The sequence below is a fragment of the Mobula birostris genome, chromosome 23 (genome assembly GCF_030028105.1).
Source record: "Mobula birostris isolate sMobBir1 chromosome 23, sMobBir1.hap1, whole genome shotgun sequence".
NCBI lineage: Eukaryota > Metazoa > Chordata > Chondrichthyes > Myliobatiformes > Myliobatidae > Mobula > Mobula birostris.
The window spans coordinates 61784178-61805579 of NC_092392.1; the positions used below are offsets into that span (position 1 = coordinate 61784178).

General features: G+C 39.4%; 1 protein-coding gene across 5 annotated transcripts in view; it reads right to left on the reverse strand.

The window, feature by feature from the left end:
• The window catches only part of cdk17 (cyclin dependent kinase 17), a 224671-nt gene that overhangs the window by 92126 nt on the left and 111143 nt on the right, over positions 1–21402 (reverse strand). For 4 of the 5 annotated variants that reach the window (XM_072241457.1, XM_072241455.1, XM_072241453.1 and 1 more), the window contains one exon: positions 16683–16831. In XM_072241457.1, coding sequence (XP_072097558.1) covers positions 16683–16809 — 127 coding nt within the window. In that variant the 5' untranslated portion in view covers positions 16810–16831. Of the gene's footprint in view, positions 1–13095; positions 13139–16682; positions 16832–21402 lie in introns of those variants that run through there. The other variant, XM_072241456.1, reaches the window with a different exon arrangement.

Genomic DNA, 21402 nt, shown 5'->3' on the forward strand with positions numbered 1-21402 from the left:
GTCAGAGCTTAGTGGTTGAGGAAAGATAAAAGGAAACAAAGCAAGAAAGACTACATGACATGAACAGATGCTTGAAAAAGTTTAACTCTTTGCAATTACCTGGTTTTCTGTATTAATTATTCATAAAATGTGGTCTGATCTTTATCCAAGTCACAATTATCGACAGAGCCTGCTCTTCTCAAGAAAGATCTGTTCATGTGCACTATGCCTTGATCAAAACAACTTTCAGGAGGACCTTAGAAGAAGAATTGTAGAGATGCATGAAGCTGGAAAAGGCTACAAAAGCATTTCCAAAGACCTGAGTGTTCTTCAGTCCACAATAACAGAAATTGTCTACAAATGTAGGGAACTCAGTACTATTGCTACTCTTCCTAGGAGTGGGTGTCCTGCAAAGATCACACCAAGAGCACAATGTGCAATGCTGGAGGAGGAGAAAAAGAGCCCAAGCATAACAGCAAAAGACTTGTAGAAATCTCCAGAATTTGCTAAATCTCTGTTCATGTGTCCACTATAAGAAAAAACACTGAACAAGAATGGTGTCCATGGAAGGACACCACAGATGAAACCACTGCTCTCCAAAAAAAAACATTGCTGCACATCTCAAGTTTGCAAAAGATCACCTGGATGTTTCACAATGCTTCTGGGACAATGTTCTGTGGACAGATGAGACAAAAGTTGAACCTTCTGGCAGAAATGCACACCACTATGCTTGGACAAAAAAGGGCACTGCACACCAACACCAAAACCTCATTTCAACTACGAAGCATGGTGGAAGGAGCATCATGGTTTGGGGCTGCTTTGCTGCCTCAGGGCACGGGCAGCTTACAATCACTGAGAGAACAATTAATTCAAATTTGTATCAAGACATTTTACAGGAGAATGTCAGGGTAGTGGTCCATCACCTGATGCTTAATAGAAGTTGGACGATGCAAAAAGACAACGACCCGAAGCACAAGAGTAAATCAACAACAGAATGGTTTAAAAAGAAGAAAATTTGTGTTTTGGAATGGCCAAGTCAGAGTCCAGACCTTATTTCAATTGAGATGCTGTGGCATGACCTGAAGAGGGCTGTTCATGCAAGGTATCCCAGAAATATTGTATGGAGGAAGTCTAAATTTCCTCTTCACTGTTGTGCAAGTCTGGTCAGCAGCTACAGGAAAGGTTTGGTGAAGGTTATGGCTGCTAAAGGAGGTTCTACCAGTTATTAACCACAAGGGTTCACTTACCTTTTTCCAGCCTGGACTGTGAATGATTAAACAATATGTTCAATAAAGACATGAAAAGTACAATTATTTGTGTTTATTAGTTTAGGTACATTATGTTTATTATTGTTACTTAAATGAAGATCAGACCACATTTTATGCAGAAAAACAGGTAATTGCAAAAGGCTCACAAACTTTTTCTTGCAATTGTATAGCAAGACTAGTGAGAACAGACCTGACGACAAAAGAATTACATAAGTGAAAATTAAGGATACAAAGAGAATGCACAAGAAAAGTTAGCTACCAGCATAAATGGTGAAACCAAACTGTGTAATAGCCATAACCAAGGATGAGCAAGTTGAAATATGGGTAATCTACTATATACGTTGCTCAAAGGTGCAGCTTCCTCTACATCAATGGCGCCCGATGTAGATTGGGGGACCATTTTGTTGTGCTCCTTCACAAAAGGTGGGATTTCCCAGAGGCCACACATTTCATTTCAACCTCCCATTCTGACATGTTGGCTCACAGCTTCCCCTATTATGGCCACGATGAGGCCAAACTCGGGCTGGAGTAGCAACACCTCATATTCCACCTGTGTAGCTCCAACCTGATGGCGTGAACATCAATTTCTTTAACTTGTGTTCATTCTTCCCCCTTTCCCCTTCTCTTTTTCAATCTCCATTTTGGTTTCCCACTCACAGTATAGAAAGGATATGGTTGAGATAGAGAAAAAAAATCACAATAATTGAGTAGATTGAGTTATCAGGAGAGATTGGATAGGCTAGATCTCTTTTCCCTGCAGTAAAGCCAGCTAAGAGGTAACATGATAGTGGTACGTAAGTAAAATTTTAAGCAGAGGTAAGTAGCTAGCTAGCATCTGTTTTCATGATAGGGGCGTCTAAAACTAGAGAAAATAAGTTTAAGGTGAGAAGGAAGTGGTTTAAAAGAGATCTGGTAGTAAATTTTTCAGACAGAATAACTGGAATCTGGAATGTGCTGCCAGCAATGGTGGTGGAGGTAGAACAGTAAAAACATTCAGGAGGCATTTTGACAGGTATTTGAATTTTACATAGGATATGAAATTGGTGTATGCAACTGGGACTATATTATATAGGCATGATGACTGGCACAGATGTGGTGGGCAGACAGGCCTATATCTATGCTGCACAGCTTTATGATTCTATAATTAGAGGAACAGAAAATGGACAAGAGAATTCAGTCAGGATGTTCTTAAAAGAAGCAAAGATATCTTAAAAGTATCAAATTTACGAGGATGAGGAAGAAGAACAAAAAACCAAGTAGCAAAATTCATTGGACTTTAAAATTGTGGGATCTGAGGAACAGTAGGAGCAGTAGTAGTCCATTTTGCTGCTCAGAACAATTAAGCAAATAATTTTATAAATTTGTTATTTCAATTGGCTTCCACTTAACGTATTAAATTCACTACAAATGATATCAGCTTTTCATTTTTAATTTTATTGTATTCATTTTTAAAAAATACACAGTTGACCTAAAAAAAGGTAATCAATATATTTAATATGGCTTTGTGCTTGGTACCTACGGTATTTGTATTTTTTATGTCATGCTTCCTCAGTTCAATTTATTTATTTTCGAGATGCAGTGTGGAATAGGCCCTTTCAGCCCTTCAAGCCACACCACCCAGCAATCGCCTGATTTAATCTGAGCTTAGTTATGAGATAATTTACAATGACCTATTAACCTAGGACTTCGGACTGTGGGAGGAAACTGGAATATCCAGAGGAAACACATGTGGTGACAGGAAGAACGTACACACTCATTACAGACAGCGGTGGGAATTGAATCTGGGTCACCATACTGTAAAGTGCTGCACTAACCACCACATTCTTTCCAAATATCTAATACCTCACACTTCTCCATGATGGAAGGCCTTTATAGATTAAATTCACATGCAGTTTACTAATATAAAAACAGAAAATACTGGAAACATTCAGCAGGCCAGTAGCATTTACTTAAAATTTCCAGCAAGATTATTCAAATTCTCTTTTCATTTCTTCCAATTTTCCTCAGTATTGCTTTCTTCATAATTTTGAAATTTGTGTTCATCATTCCAAAGTCAAACCAAGTAAAATAAATAATTGCAGTGCAGACTGCCCAGTCTGAATATATAACTACTATCCATCCATCTATCATTCTCATCCCTTGATTACCAATGCAACTGAAATAAATTAGTCTCTACATGTGGGCATGTCTTTAGAAAATTGAGAAACATCAGCACTACTACACACGTCTTAGCTACTTTCTTCAAATAATCCTGCAAGGTTAGTTCAAGTATACAGTGCCTACAAAAAGTATTCATCCCTCTTGGAAGTTTTCATGTTTTATTGTTTTACAACAGTAAATCACACACAGTGGATTTAATTTGGCTTTTTAAAAAAAACACTGATCAACAGAAAAAGATCCTTTCATGTCAAAGTGAAAACTGATCTCTACAAAGTGACGTAAATTACAAAAATAAAACACAAAATAATTGATTGTGTCAGTATTCACCCTCTTCAAGTCAGTAATTAGTGGAAGCACCTTTGGCAGCAATTACAGCCTTGAGTCTGTTTGGATAGGCCTCAATCAGCTTTGCACATTTGGACACTGCAATCTTTCCCCATTCTTGTTTTACTTAAGTCGAGGGATAGAGTTTAAGAGTCGCAGGGTAACGATGCAGCTCTATAAAATTCTGGTGAGGCCACACTTGGAGTACTGTGTCCAGTTCTGGTCACCTCACTATAGGAAGAACGTGGAAGCATTGGAAAGGGTACAGAGAAGATTAACCAGGATGCTGCCTGGTTTAGAGAGTATGGATTATGATCAGAGATTAAGGGAGCTAGGGCTTTACTCTCTGGAAGAAGGAGGATGTGAGGAGACATGATAGAGGTATACAAGTTATTAAGAGGAATAGATAGAATGGACAGCCAGCGCCTCTTCCCCAGGGCACCACTGCTCAATACAAGAGGACATGGCTTTAAGATAAGGGGTGGGAAGTTCAAGGGGGATATTAAAGGAAGGTTTTTTAATCAGAGAGTGGTTGGTGCGTGGAATGCACTGCCTGAGTCAGTGGTGGAGGCAGATACGCTAGTGAAATTTAAGAGACTACTCGACAGGTATATGGAGGAATTTAAGGTGGGGGGTTATGTGGGAGGCAGGGTTTGAGGGTCGGCACAACATTGTGGGCTGAAGGGCCTGTACTGTGCTGTACTATTCTATGTTCTATAAAACTGCTCAAGCTCTGTCAGATTGCACGGGGATTGAGAGTGAACAGCCCTTTCCAAGTTCAGCCACAAATTCTCAATTGGATTGAGGTCTGGACTCTGACTTGACCACTCCAGGACATTAACTTTGTTGTTTTTAAGCCATTGCTGTGTAGCTTTGGTTTTATGCTTGGGGTCATTTGTCTTGCTAGAAAACAAAACTTCTCCCAAGTCACAGTTCTCTGTATTGATTTCCCTGTATTTTGCTGCATTCATTTTACCCTCTACCTTCACAAGCCTTCCAGGGCCTGCTGCAGTGAAGCATCCCCACAGCACGATGCAGCCACCACCATGCTTCACGGTAGGGATGGTGTATTTTTGATGATGTGAGGTGTTTGGCTTATGCCAAACAGAGCGTTTTAGTCTTATGGCCAAAAAGCTCAATTTTGGTTTCATCAGAACATAGAACTCTCTTTCAGCTGACTTCAGAGTCTCCCACATGCCTTCTGTCAAACTCTAGCCAAGATTTCATGAGAGTGTTTTTTAACTGCTAAAAAAAGTGGCTTTCTCTTTGTGTCTCTTCTATAAAGCTGTTACTGGTGAAGCACCCGGACAACAGCTGTTGTATGCGCAGTCTTTCCAATTCAGTCACTGAAGCTTGTAACTCCTCCAGGTCTTTTGGTGGCCTCCCTCTCCAGTTCCCTTCTTGCATGGTCACTCTGTTTTTGAGGATGGCCTGCTCTAAGCAGATTTACAGCTGTGCCATATTCTTTCCATTTCTTGATGATTGACTTAACTGTACTCCAAGGGATATTCAGTGACTTGGAAATTTCCTTGCATCCATCTCCCGACTTGTGCTTTTCAATAACCCTTTCGAGGAGTTGCTTGGAGTGTTCTTTTGCCTTCATAGTGTAGTTTTTGCCAGGATACTGACTTACCAGAAGTTGGACCTTCCAGATACAGGTATATTTTACTACATACAATTGAAACACTTTGACGGCCAGGTCTCCAAAAACAGATTGCCATTTAATTAATTATGTAACTTCTAAAACCAATTGGCTGCACCAGCGATGACTTGGTGTGTCATGAATACTTAAGCAATCAGTTATTTTTTGTTTTATATTTGTAATTAATTGAGATCACTTGGTAGAGGTCTGTTTTCACTTTGATATGAAAGAGCCTTTTGCTGTTGATCAGAGTTAAAGAAGCCAAATTAAATCCATTGTGATTCAATGTTGTTAAACAATAAGACATGAAAACTTCTGGGGGGGGGGGCGGGAGGTGTGAATACTTCTTATCGGCCCTGTATTTCCCTTTTTGACATGTCTACTATTCTTTCTCCATTTTTTTCCTAGTCCCCACATTTATTGAGTCTTTATCATATTAAGGGGTTGTTATACAGAGGATATTAACAACTGAAGCTCCTTAGTCGAAGGCCATTCAGTGTAGTGCGTTCATTTCTGAGCACTACAGTGAGTGCAGCGGAGAATAAAACCCACTGGAAGATTTTTTCAGGGCATTTGTAATTTATTTGTCTTACTTTGAATACAATTTGCAGGGGAGAGCCAATCAAGGGGTTTTAAATATATCAAGATAGTTAAATCACCTCATTAAGTGAAAGCAAAGGGTACTACCTTCAAATGAAAGTTTTAGGACAAGCAGAAGAGTTGGGTGATTTTTTAATGCAAAGTCTTATTGTTACAGGTGAGTAATGCAGCTATAACATCTAAAGATGTTGCAAACTCATCAAGTGCAGAGAAATTTCACTTATTTTCCTACAATGGCAAGTTATGAACCTGAATTAATGAAACCTTCAACGACACATTTTGCAAATGTGGTATTAATAAAACTGAATACAATTATTGCTTGGTTAGGAAAATCAATAGTATTGAAAGTGCTGATAAATCATGATCTTCAAATGAAAAGTTTTCAGAATTAGTACAGATTGCTCCACAGATCTATAGGGGTACAACATATTTTAAACAAGTCCCAAATAAGTAGAAAAGCATTGAGGAAAATGAAAGTCGTTTTCAAGCAATGCAGTTCCAACATGGGGATCTGAGGGAAAATGTCTCAGACCAGTTAGGATGATCCTAGCTAGTGATGGAATAAAATTCAGTTATTTGTCACCAACACAGACAGCATAAAGGATAACAATGAAAAATGTAACCATCAAACTAAAAGGAACAAAAAAAATTAGTAAGAACGTACTTCCTTTAATAATTATTTCACAAAGTATAGCAAAAAATGGAAAAAGTTTTATAATAAAGTTTAAATTGATCAAAAGAGTATGGCAATGAATAAGTGGGCAGTGATCCACAGAAAAAACTGTTTGTCAGTCTAGTTACTACCAGCAACCACAAATTTAAGGAAATGCATAATTCTTCCAAATTAAGTTGGCAATTTGTAAGATTAACATTTGAAAATATTCTATAACATAGCAAAGGAAGTGGATTAAACATGGTTAATTTTCCAGTTTTTGATTAGACACACTACAGTTAAAGCAAAAAGCCTGTCAGCAGACCAAAGCAGTATTAAAAAGGTACATAGCCGGATGCAATTCACTACAAAAAAAAAGTGCATAAAAATAGGATGCACACGATGCAACTATGTTTGTACAATCTTTAAGGTATTAAATTTAAGTACACAGCCACAAGGAAGTTACTCTTTAATAGATATGCAGATTAGTTAGAATAACTGAATATGCCAAGAGCTAAAATCAGCTTAAGATAAATTAGTATTTGTTAAAACTTAAACACATATTTTAATCTTTTTTACTGAATTTTCCCAATAATGATATAAATCCAGGTGGCAGTGTGGAACATAATTAGGATGTACAGGGCGTCAGGTGGATACAGACAGGCAAAATTAATTGGCAAGGCCATGGCAGATTGAATGCAATGTAGAAAAATGTAAGATCATCAACTTTGGTACAAAATTAGAAAGGTGTAATATTTCTAAGCTGGTAATAGTTCGAAAGACTCAATAGGTCAGGCACCATCAGGAGAAAGAAAGTGACTGCACTGAAGAAGCTTCAGACCAAGGGTGTAGCTATGGGCACTCGCATGGGCCCCAGCTATGCCTGCCTCTTCGTTGGTTATGTGGAACAGTCTATGCTCCAAACCTATTCTGGTACTGCTCCCCAACTTTTCCTTCGCTACATTGACGACTACATTGGTGCTGCTTCCTGCACCCATGCTGAGCTTGTCAATTTCATCAATTTTACTTCAAACTTCCAACCATCCCTCAAATTCACTTGGTCCATCTTGGACACTTTTCTCCCCTTTCTCGATCTCTCAGTCTCCACCTCTGGAGACGGACTGTCCACTGACATCTTCTACAAGCCCACTGACTCTCATAACTACCTCGACCGTATCTCTTCCCACCCTGCCACATGGAAAAATGCCATTCCCTATTCCCAGTTCCTCCGTCTCCGCCGCATCTGCTCCCAGGATGAGGCTTTCCGTTCCAGGACACCTCAAATGTCCTCTTTCTTTAAGGATCGTGGTTTCCCTTCTGCCGTCATCAATGATGCCTTCACCCGCATCACCTTCATTTCCTACGCTTCAGCCCTCACCCCATACTCCCGCCACCACAACAGGGACAGAGTTCCCCTTGTCCTCACCTACCACCCCACCAGCCTGCGGATCCAGCACATTATCCTCCTCAACTTCTGCCACCTTCAATAGGACCCCACCACTGAGCACATCTTTCCCTCTCCACCCCTCTCTGCTTTCCACAGGGATCGGTCCCTCCGCGACTCCCTTATCCGCACATCCATCCCCACTGATCTCCCACCCGGCACTTATCCCTGTAAGCGTAAGTGCTACACCTGTCCCTACACCTCCTCTCTTCCCACCATTCAGTGCCCCAAACAGTCCTTCCAAGTAAGGCAACACTTCACTTCTGAGTCTGTTGGGGTCATCTATTGCATCCGGTGCTCTCGGTGCGGCCTCCTCTACATCGGTGAAACCTGACACAGATTGGGGGACCACTTCAACGAGCACCTCCGCTCCCTCCGCCACAACAGACAGGATCTCACAGTTGCCACCTACTTCAACTCTGCTTCCCATTCCTATTCAGATATGTCCATACATGGCCTCCTCTACTGCCATGATGAGGCTAAACTCAGGTTGGAGGAGCAACACCTCATACCGTCTATGTAGTCTCCAGCCCCTTGGTATGAACATAGAATTCTCCAACTTCCGATAATTCCCTCCCCCTATCCCTATTTCAATCTGCCCCCTCCCCCAGCTGCCTATCACCTCCCTCATGGTTCCGCCTCTTTCTACTACCTATTGTGTTTTCCCCTATTCCTTCTTCACCTTTTCTGCCCATCACCTCCCTGCTTCCACTCCCCCACCCCTTTATCTTTCCCCTTACTGGTTTTTCACCTGGAACCTACCAGCCTTCTCCTTCCCACCCTCCCCCCCACCTTCTTTATAGGGCCTCTGCCCCTTCCCTCTTTAGTCCTGATGAAGGGGTCGGGCCCGAAACATTCACTGATTGTTTCCACGGATGCTGCCCGACCTTCTGATTTCCTCCAGCATGTTGTGAGTCTCATCAGAAAACCTGAATGATGGGTCTTTAACATGAAACTTTAACACTTTCTCTCCCAGATATGCTGCCTGACCTGCTGAACATTGGTACTATTTAATGTTTAATGTTCAGATTTTCAGTTAACTGCAGTTTTTCTTTTGAATTTTATTTAAAGATTGAAAGCTGCTCAAACAAACCAGGGTGCATCTGTGGATAAATCCTGTGAATGTTAACATGCAGATACAGAAAACAATTAAGAAGGCAAATTAAGCCTTTATTGTAAGAGGTTTTGAGCACAATAATACAGATATATTGGTCCTTGATGGAGTAATGTCAATACCAGGAAGAATATATGTGCAGTAAGAACGGTTAAGGATAGGTTCATAGTTTGATTTGTAGTATGGCAAATTTGCCATATGAGGAAAGTTGAAATAGACTAAGTCTATAATCTATAGAAAAGAGTACAGTCAATGTTTCGGGCCAAGTCCCTTCATCAGGACTGGAAAAAAAGACCAGGAGTCAGAGTAAGAAAGTGGGCAACCCCTACATTCAGGACAGGAAGGTATACTTCACAAAGAATATAGTGAATAATCTTCCAAAAGGGCAGTGGAAGTTCAGATGCTGAGGGTATTCCTGACAGAGATCAAAAGGTGATTTTTAGATATTAAGGGATATAGTGTTCACGTTGGAAGGCGGTACTAAGGGCAAAAACCACCATGAGCTTATTAAATGGCAGATGATGCATAAAGGACTAAATGATTTTCTCCTGATTTTAACTCATTTCCTAAAAAGCTTCTATTTTTCTCTCCCTGGGAACTATTCATATTGCACCAATTTATAATAAACAAGACAACCAAAGATTTAAATCCCTTCTGCTAGTGATTCTGTTTGCAATCTCAATACTCTGGTCAAAAGAGGCAGTTCCCATCGAGTGGTTAGGCAAAGCTAACAGCACTTTCTCAATTACAATGTATTGGGTGTAACTAAAGCATTCAAAACTTCCAATGTTGTTTTGCTGAATCCTGATTTACATCAAACATAATTAGCCCAAATGTTTATTTTTATTTCAGTCTACTGAACCCTGGCTAAGTGCTAGTGAACAGTTCTTTAATGTATTTCAAAATACTTTAAAATTTATTTTCATTCTTGTGATATCCAGGAGTTCCAGTACGAGGTGGCACCAAATCCTGTGTGGATACCTTGCCAGGACTTGAGCAAACTTTAAAGTTACATCTGGAAATGGGGTCAGGAAGCCAATAAAGTTCAGAAATCTCCAAAACTCTATAAATACATTTATGAAACGTACAGTAGGTCCCTCAAAAGAGATATTACTTTGACAATTATTTTCATCTTCCTTTAAAATAATTAGATATGAGAAGTATAGAAGAAACAAACAGGAACAAAGCACAAGCAAGTGCATATGAAATTAGGGGAAAATGTGCATTCATCATGAACAATCTTCCAAATCTTTAATGATGGCAATTTTATCCACTTGAAACAGTTTTGAAACATCCAAATACAGATTCATTTAAACCCATCAGACAGGAATCTGCTAAACAAATTATAAAAGCCAAGTATAGATAGAAGGGATATTGCGTTTTTTAAAAATATCTCAGATAGCACTGGTTTCTATATTGATTAAAAGCTATTAGAAACAGTCATGGAATTGACTTTAATTTTCATCCAGAGAATACACTAAAGCATAATGGGCTGATATTCCACATAAGGATTGCTTCTGTTTTATCTTATCCGTGTGAATTTTAATCATAGCGAATGATTGGGCCCGGGGTTGGGTTGGTTACTGACAGCACAGCTTATTCCCAGATTACAAATAACCAATTTATAACATCCATGCACATGAATGAGATCCCAGCAGCACTGGATTCAAAAGGCAGATACATGTGCATAGATTTGTTTCCACACATAGCAGATCTAGTTTCCTCTCACTCTCTCCCCTCACTTTTAGCTCTTTATCAGCCTTATGTGCTTTTGATGTAATTCACTGTAATACTGAGGAGGTATGATTATCATATCATCTGATTTTTGATCATTTTGCAACTTACTGATAAAAAAAATTATGGATTCTTTATCTTATTTTATGCTCTTGTTATTTATTGCTATTCATATTTGCATTTGCACAGTTTGTGGTTCATTGATCCTGTTTACAGTTACTGTTCTATAGATTTGCTAAGTACGTCCACAAGAAAAAGAATCTCAGGGTTGTACATGCTGGTGTGTATGCACTCTGATAATAAATTTTACTTTGAACTTTGAAAAATCAACTTATGGATATCTGCAAGAACCCAGCGACAGCTTGTGCTGCAGGAAACTTGTTTAAAGCTCTATATTGCACAAGTCCAAGACAGATCTTCAGGATGTTGAAACTTAAACCTATTAATGCAAATAATGAATTTTTTTTTTTCTTTCAGTCTATATGCCATGGATTTTGATGAAGGGCACTATTACAGGTTTCAGCTGAGTAAGTATAACCAGTATTTTTTTCTAGAACTCCAGCAACTTCTATATTCTGAATCTGTCCAGTTGCAGCATATTTTTTTCTCTACCATTTTTATTCAACTTCTTCTATTTATACTCCTCTAGACAGATCAGTGATGATTAACAAGTATTCATTTCTCTTTTACACAGCACCAATAAATAAATGTATCAGATCAACAAACTTAGTTTCTAGAACATACATTCCCTGCGCTCTCCCTACAAACTGAAGCACATTTGATTTCTCACATTTCCAATTCTGATACCTGCTGAGTATCCCAAGCATTTTATGTTTTCATTTCAAGTTTCCCCAACAGGGATTGACCTTAATATGAGATGTAGTGGTTAGGCTACATAAAGAGTACAAAATATAAATTTCCAAATATAAAGTTAGTTACATATTATCGACTCAAAATAGGCAATCCATGAACAAAATTGCATTGAGATAAACAAATAATTTTGATAAACTATGTCAACAATAAATGAAGAAATGGATAAAATGGTCCATTTTACCTTTACAGCGCTAGGTTCTACCCTTTCATTGCAGCTAAACCCCAAGTGAATCAAGGAAATCTAACAATGGAAAATTGCTGCTACGGAAAAAACACAACTGCGATATATAATGGGAGAAGTGCCAATGACAATTTATGTTCAGCTGCAACATTATACCAGGGAGATTCAAGAAAATCAGTTAGTCACTTCATAAACCTGAAATAAATATGTTAGTGAAAAATATTCTTAATATCAAAACTAATTTAATTATAGAATTTAATAAGAACAGCTGAAAGAAAATTAAAAACTAAGTGTCAACCTCACTGTCATATATTCTTATACAGTCATTTACAGTTAACAAGTTATTGCACATATAACATCAACTGACATGATAACTTACATTAAGTTTTTTTTTACATTCAATAGAAGTTTACACAATAAACTAATACAAACATGTCTTTTGTCCTAAAAAATACATGTAGCTGAAAATGCTGTAAGCTTCATTAAGATGAAACTAGATGTTTGAAAGACAGGACAATACTGGATGGAATAAATCTGAATTGTGGCTGAAGCAATTCTAAAATCGTCTAACAGAAACACACCAAGGATAATGTATGCAGTGGATCTATTACAGTGGATTCAAGTTAATTAGGACACATCAGGATTAGTACATTTTGGCCCAATTAAGGGACTGCTCCAATTGGCTAAAGTTTCATGGAAATAGTTAAAAAGGTGTAAAAAAAAAAGTCAACCTACTATTTAACTGAGTAACAAATTATGTATTTAAACGAAATACAGAATAAAGCTAAACATTATCAAAACTAATACAGTACTATAAAACTGTGTACTAGTTCCTAATAGTTATGGATGGAGGAATTCATTCAGTGTACGCTGACGAGTTATTTTCGATTGACTATGAGGGGTGATTAATAAGTTTGTGGCCTAAGGTAGAAGGGGTTAATTTTAGAAAACCTAGCACAGTTATTTTTCAACATAGTCCCCTCCTACATGTACACACTTAGTCCGGCAGTCGTGGATCATACGGATCTCTTCTTTGTAGAAGTGGTCCACAGTAGGGGTGATTAATAAGTTCGTGGCCTAAGGTAGAAGGAGATGATTTATTAACGTCAAACTTTCTGCCTTACCACTCGAAGAGTTGACCTGCACATGCATGTTTCGGGAGCGTCTTGGACCTCCAGGTGGTCCACAGCAGAGGTGAATAAGTTCATGGCCTAAGGTAGAAGGATATGAGTTATACAGCTCTCGTTATATGCACATGCAGTTCAACTCTTTGAGTGTTTATGCAGAAAGTTTGAAGTTAATAACTCATCTCCTTCTACCGTAGGCCACGAACTTATCAATCACACCTGCTGTGGACCACTTCTGGAGGTCCAAGACACCGACTTCTACAAAGAAGGGATCCGTATGCTCTATGACCGCTGGACTAAGTGTGTAAATGTAGGAAAAATAAATGTGCCTAGGTTTTCTAAAATTGAGTCCTCCTACCTTAGACCACAAACTTATCAATCACCCCTCGTATAATGAACAACTAGTGCAGATAGTGGATTGCCTTCAAACACTTCTTTCGTTGATTGCATCTTCCAAATCCTCAATTTCATTTTAACATTCAAGATGATTGTCAATATCTTCAAATTCTTCACAGTTCCTAACTTGAAGTAATGAAATAGTTTTATTTTCACTCCTGCAGTTTCTGGCATTGCGAAGCCCAATGCTTGAAACCACAGTGTTTATTACTAGCCAACTATCAATGACAAAAATTACACAATGTGCACGCAACTGACACTAGTTAGAAAATGTTTGGCAACAGTCTCCTGCCCCAATTAAGCAGCACAGTGTCCCAAATAAATGAAGGAAAATCCTGGTTATTTTCTCAATTTGATTTTGTTCTTTAAGAGTTGTCTCAAATAAATGGCAGTCCCAATTAACTGAAATCCACTGTATTCTTACTTACAAAATAGAGGAACGCAAACACAAAATATGAATTGTGTCTCTAAAAAGTCAAAATGTACCATTATTTCAGTCCTGATATCAAATAAGCCAGTAGACACTCAAACGACAATTGGTTCAATACTGAAAAGGGTAACGAAGTAGGTAAACAGCATAAAGCCTGAGCATCTGGAGCATTTTAATACTGAAAGCAAAGCTAAAGAATTGCTAAAGAAAGGCAACATAGAACAGAAAGTTAATCCAACAAGAAAGTAGAAAATTTTAATGAGTGTAAAATGAAAAGACTAATGAGGACAAATGAGGGTCCCTAACAGAGAGACTGGAAACATTTATAATAAAAAATAAGGAAATGGCAAATAAATTAAACAGGTGCTATGGGATAACACAAACAAAATAATGGAGGAACACAACAGGTCATGCAGCATCTATGGATAGAAATGGACAATCGGCGTTTCAAGCTGACACCCTTCATCAGGACTGGAAGTGACCTGGGTGCTATGTATCTGTCTCCTAGGAAGACACAAAATACCTGCCAGAAATAAGAGAGAACCAAGGGTTGACAAAGAATCAGAAACTTAAGAAAACAAGTATTAGTGAAGTACTGGAGAAGTTGCTAAGCCTAAAAGCTGGCAAATTCCAAGGATGCATGCACTTTCTGAAAGAAATGGCTTAGAGATGGTGAATACTCTGGTTATGAACTTTTTATTATTCTGAAGGTTGTGGAACTTATCCATTAGATTAGAGAATATGAAATATAATCCTACTGTAATAGAAAGGAGGAAGAAACAAAACAGGAAATCAGTATGGAAAAAGCTAACATCTTTAATGATATACTGTAATAAGAGTACCATGAAAAACCAATGGATTGAAGAGAATCTGTTGGATTTAAGAAAAGGAAATCACATTTAACTAATCTATTGCAGTCCTCTGAAGATGTTCCATGTAAAACTGACAAAGGGAAACCTAAGACTGTGGATTTATTTAGATTTTGAGAAGGCTTTCAAGGTTGGCAGGCTATGTCTAGTTTGGTAGTGCATGGATCAGTACCTTGGCATCACTATGTACAATTTATAACAATTTAGATGACAGAAACAAATTCAAAGTGAATGTATTATCAAAGTTGTTAGTTGTTAGCTGTTAGCCTGAAATGCTGGTGCATTATTGCTGTCTGACCTGTCGAACATTGCCAAATTTTCTATTTTTATTGCAATTCCTAACATTGGAGCATTTTCCTTTTTGTATCTTAGTTTATAATTTGTTTCTCCTTTCTATCTTCTGAGTAATGTTAATCTATTCTGGATCCCTTTGAATTGCAAATGACGAAAAAAGAAAATTCTGAACAGAACGCTTCTTTATTCATGTCTTTGCACAATGGCTCACAGAAATTTCAATGGTACAGATTCAAGGGATAGTACCTTCCAATATTTTTAGGTGGAAGCTTTGGCATTGATTAGCAAATGGTAGATCGTAAGTTAATATATTAATTCATCCTCAACTATATGTATCATGCATAATGCTTAAATAAAGTCAACTGTTGTTGGAACGTTGTGGGTCAAGCAGCATCTATGGAAGCAAAGAGATTGTCAATGTTTCAGGACGTCATGTCTCAACCCAAAATGTTGACTGTCCTTTTGCCTCCATAAATGCTGCTTTACTTGCAGAGTTCCCACTGCAGTTTGGTTTTTTTTTGGCTCAGATTCCAGCATATGCTATCTCTACTGTGAGGCTATTATGATGCGTTTTTGAAATGAGGAATATAGAAGTGATTTTCAAAATCCTTATGTTGCAACAATAGTCTCATAGAAAAGACAAAAATCATATTCAATCATCTGGATCTTCACCTCTACTGAAATCGCTGAGCAGAAAATTACGAGGAGCAAGAAATTACACATGGAGTGGACCCGCCCAGAATCAGAGGAATCTTTGGGAAATATTGTACCAAACAGCAATAAAAGTACCCATATCTTCAATCATTTTGGTTTATTAATCATGTAAGTTCAAAGAACATTCTTTATTCTGGCAGGAGGAGAAGATAGCAGCGCGCCATGTGCGCGCAGCTCTGCAGTGAAAATGATATCGTCTCTGCTAAATAGGGGCTGTGGACAATTCTGATTTGATGGAGACAGACGTGAAAGCACAGTGGAACATCTGCAGAAATTTCTGAAACGCCCGTTCACTGCTGTTGTTACTACGCGATCGAGAATCTCCGGAGGGTAGGCCCCAAAATCCCTGGCTTTGCCTGCTGCTGGCTACCGAGATTGAGGTCGAATCATTCGGATAGAGATGGTGCTCGGTACTCAGTGTCGGAGGGCTGATTGGAAACTCGAAGTTTTTGGACGACTCAGAGTCGGACTGTGGTCGGGCATGGCAGGGAGAGTTTTCTTCCTTCTCCCGTCTGTGTGAGATCTGGGACATTCGAGAGACTTTGAGCTTTCTACTGTGCCATGGTCTGTTCTTCAACAAGTTATGGTATTGTTGCACTGTTGTAACTATATGTTATAATTATGTGGTTTTGTTAGTTTTTCAGTCTTGCTCTGTCCTGTGTTTTGTGATATCACACCGGAGGAATATTGTATCATTTCTTAATGCATGCAATAAAATGACAATAAAAGAGGACTGCGTGTCCTCATAATCTAATCACATGTGCGTGATATAAAAGTGCACCAGACTAGAAGTGAAGCTTACAGCACTCCCAGCAGGAAAGAAAATTATTAAGTAAGAACATATGCAGTGCTAATTTAACAGTTTAACAAAAATAACTCACCATTATCTTTACTGCTGTTCTCTTCAATGGTCATTTGCTCTGCAAGCTCTGATAGAGACTCATCAATTGTTTGGCTGCCTCGCAAGGTTAGGGAAAGACGCCGCTTAAATTTTTTCATCTTTTCCATGAAATTTTCCACTCAGTGAAGCCTAAAATTAAATGTTAACATTAACCTCAATAACAAGCTAAAATCAGATTCACTTGCTGATCTTCTTCAGCATTAATTCAGAATATTAATTTGAAAAAAGTTGCACATTAGCAGAGCTACTATTATTTAAAAATTTTAAAGTCTCAGTGAGTAATCCTTGTCCATCAGTATGTAACAACTTGGGAAAAGCTGGATAAATCTTTGAGACAAATTGTTTCAAAATTTTTCTTCAATATCCTTTCTCTTAGAGGTCTCCCCCGCCCCACCATTTTTATGTTACTCTGTTATCATACGAGTAAAAGTACAAACTTCAGAAGTCCTGATAAGTTTCCTCATCTCCAAGTTAAATTTTCTGAGGTTAGGTCTAATATGAAGAGATAGAATACGTAGTGACACAATCAAGAATGATTAGAGAACTGCAAAACACATATAAACCGCATATAAAGTAGCATCAATAAAGTGACCATGGATATTGTGCCCTAGCTGTCTAGATATGCAAGCCTGGGCAGTATGATATGGAGAGCAAGCTGTTGCCCATGTAGCAAGCTCCCATTCTCCAGGCATCTGATGAACCTAAAGGAAATGCAGAGACAGATACAATTTGGTACCAATGTAAAATCTAAGCTAACACAGTGTAATACCGAGGTAATGCCAACACCAGAGACTGCAGATGCTGTAATCTGGAAAAAGAAAACAAATTGCTAGAAGAACTCAGGGGGTCTTTTGCACTGTGGTCCTGCATTCTGCAAAATGCAGAGGAAAGGTAACGATGGGCAACAGATGATGGGTAGATTGATTCGGTGATACAAGGAACAATCTTGCACCTTCAAATCCGAAGTCTTAGGAGAGTGCTTTCTCAAGCAGTGTTTCCCAGATTTGAAGAACAGAACAGAATGGATAACAGACACAAGTGAACGTATACAGTACAACAGATACTTCACATTAAAACTAGTACAGCATAGTATTAACTTTCCAGACTTGATGAAGAGTCTTAACCTGAAATATTGACTGTCTATTTGTCTCCATAGATGCAGCTCGACCTGCAGAGTTCCTCTGCTCTGGTCAATATCTTCTAACCACCAGTCTGCACATTCAATAAATCGCCTTTTGTAACTTCTGCTAGCTCTGACAAGACTCCCCTCCCCTTTCAGCATTTCATAGGGATCACTCCCTTCATGACCTCAGCCTGCTCTTCCACTCCGTCAGCTGTAAAATGACAAATTTCCCATAATACCATAGGTGAAACATCTGTTCATAAGACTATAAGACAAATGAGCACAATTCGGCCATTCAGACCATTGAGACCGTTCCACCATTTCATCATGGCTGATCCTGGATCCCATTCAACCCCATGTACCTGCCCTTTCACCATATCCCTTGATTCCCCGACCAATCAGGAATCTATCAACTTCCACTTTAAATATACCCATAGACTCCACCGCAGTCTGTGGCAGAGTATTCCACAGATTCACCACTCTTTGGCTAAAAAAATTCCTCATGCTTCTGTTTTAAAAGGTCGCCCCTCAATTTTGAGGCTGTGCCTTTTAGTTTTGGATACCCACACAGAAGGAACATCCTCTCCACATCCACCTTATCTAGTCCTTCAAATGTTTAAGTAGGTTTCAATGAGATCCCCATGCAATACTCTAAATTCCAGTGATTACAGGCCCAAAGCTGCCAGATGCTCCTATGCTAACCCCTTCGATCCAGGAATCATCCTCATGAACCTCCTCTGGACTCTCTCCAATAACAATACATCCTTTCTGGGATAAGGGGCCTAAAACTGTTGACAATACTCCAAACGTGGCCAGACTAGTGTCTTATAAGGCTCAGTATTATCTCCTTGTTTTTATGTTCTATTCCCCTTGAAATAAATGCCACCATTGCATTTCCCCTCTTTACCACAGACTCAACCTGTAAATTAACCTTTTGGGTGCCCTGCACAAGATCTCCTAAGTCCCTCTGCACTTCTGATGTTTGGATCTTTTCCCCATTTGATAATAGTCTGCACCATTGTTCCTTTTACCAAAATGTATTATCATATATTTCCCAACACTATTCCATAGATGCAGCTCGACCTGCAGAGTTCCTCTGCTCTGGTCTGTATAGGAGGGAGGGAGGAGAAGACGGCAGCGCAACACGGCGTGCGTAGCCTCTCCAGTGAAATGATATTGTATTTGTTAAGTACGGGCTGTGCACAATTCTGATTTGATGGAGACAGCCGTGAGAAGCATGGAGGACCATCTGGAGTAACTTCAGAAATGCCCAGTTCGCTGCCGCTGCTACTGTGCGATCGAGAATCTCCGGAGGGAAGGTCCCAAAATCCTTGGCTTTGCCTGCTGCTGGTGACCGGGGCAGGGGTCGAAGTGTTTGGCAGAGATGGTGCTCAGTGTCGGAGCTCGAAGCTTTCGGACAACTCAGAGTCGGACTGTGGTCGGGTATGGCAGGAAGAGTTTTCTTCCTTCTCCCGTCTGCGTGAGATGTGGGACTTTCAAGAGACTTTGAACTTTTTTACCGTGCTCACAGCCTGTTGGTCATCAAGTTATGGTATTGCTTGCACTGCTGTAACTACATGTTATAATTATGTGGTTTTTGTCAGTTTTTCAGTTTTGGTTTGTCCTGTGTTTCTGTGATATCTTACTGGAGGAATATTGTATCATTTCTTAATGCATACATTACTAAATGACAATAAAAGAGGACTGCGTGTCCTCATTATCTAATCTAATCTAATTCACCACTTTTTTTTGCCCATTATTCAAATTTGTCTAAATTCTGCGGCAATCACATTACTTTCTCAGCGCTACCTACCCCTCCACCTATCATCTGCAAATTTTGCCACAAAGCCATCAACTCCATTATCTAAATCACTGACAAACAATGTGAAATGTAGCGGTCCCAATACTGACCCCTGAGGAACACCACTATTCACTGGCAGCCAACCAGAAAAGATCCCAGAAAATGGACTCACTGTTCCCTGCCTGTCAGCCATTCCTCCAAACTTGTCAGTATCCTTCCTGCAATACCATAGGATTTTATCTTGTTAAGCAGCCTCATGAATGGCACCTTATCAAATGCCTTCTGAAAATCCAAGTAAATGACATCCACTGCCTCTCCCTTGTCCACCCTGCCTGTTACTTCCTCAAAGAATTCTGACAGCTTTGTCAGGGAAGATTTCCCTTCACAGAAACCATGCTGACTTTAACTTATTTGCATCATTAGTCTCCACATACCCTGAAGCTTTCCCAACCATGGAGGTTAGGCTAACTGGCCTATAATTTCCTCTCTTTCCTCATTTGTCTTCCTCCCTTCTTAAAGATTGGAGTGACATTTGTCCTTTTACCTTTCCACTGTCCACCACCTTGTGAACCAAACTTTCTGGTGTGTTGGCCTTCATTATTCAGGGGATTAAATTCAAGGGCTGCGAGATAACGTCATAGCTCTATTAAAACCCTGATTAAACCACACTTGTTCAGTTCTGGTTGTTTCATTATAGGAGGAATGTAGAAGTTTAAAGTGGATGCTGACAAGATTTACTAGGATGCTGTAACGCACACAAGATATTGGGGGAACTCAGCAGACCAGGCAGCATATACGGAAAAGAGTAAACAGTCAATGTTTCACGCCGAGACTCTTCATCAGGACTGCATCTGCAGATTTTCTAATGTTTGTGGTTTATAAGGATTCTGTCTGGATTAAAAAGCATGTCTTAACAAAATCATTTAGTGAGCTAAGGTTCCTCTCTTTGAGTGAAGGAGGATGAGAGGTGACTTGAAAGATATGTACAAGATATGAGGCAGAGATCAAGTGGATAGACAGAGACTTATTCCCAGGGCAGAAATGGCTAATATGAGGGGGCAAATCGTTAAAGTATAGGGGGATGTCAGAGGTAAGTTTTTTTACTACACAGAGGGGTGGTAGAGGCAGATACATTAGGGACATTTACGAGACTCTTAGATAGGCATGTGGAAAGAAAAATGTAGGACTATGTTAGGAAGTAATGATCTTAGAGAGGGCTGGAAGGTAGGAACAATGTGGGCCAAAGGACCTATACTGTGTTGTAATTTTGTGTCTTCTACGTTTTAGAGTTGAAACCTAAAAGGATCTGGTAATACCCACTCCTCAAGCCCAGCACACTGAAACACTTCGCACCACTCAGACAGGCCAGCACACCTTCGATCCTCGGGACCGTATACTGGTCGGGGATGGTACGCCTGTTCAGAGTCCTACAGTCCACACATCCATACATAGAAACAGAGAAAACCTACAGCACAATACAAGTATTTCGGCACAAAAAGCTGTGCCGAACATGTTCTTAACTTAGAAATTACCCAGGGTTACCCATAGCCTCCTATTTTTCTAAGCTCCATACCTAGGAGTCTCTTGAAAGACCCTATCGTATCTGCCTCCACCAGTGTCGCCAGCAGCCCATTCCACACATTCACTACTTTCTGTAAAAAAAAAACTTACCCCTGACATCTCCTCTGTACCCACTTCCAAGCACCTCAAAACTGTGCCCTCTCATGCTAGCCATTTCAGCCCTGGGAAAAAGCCTCTGACTACCCACACGATCAA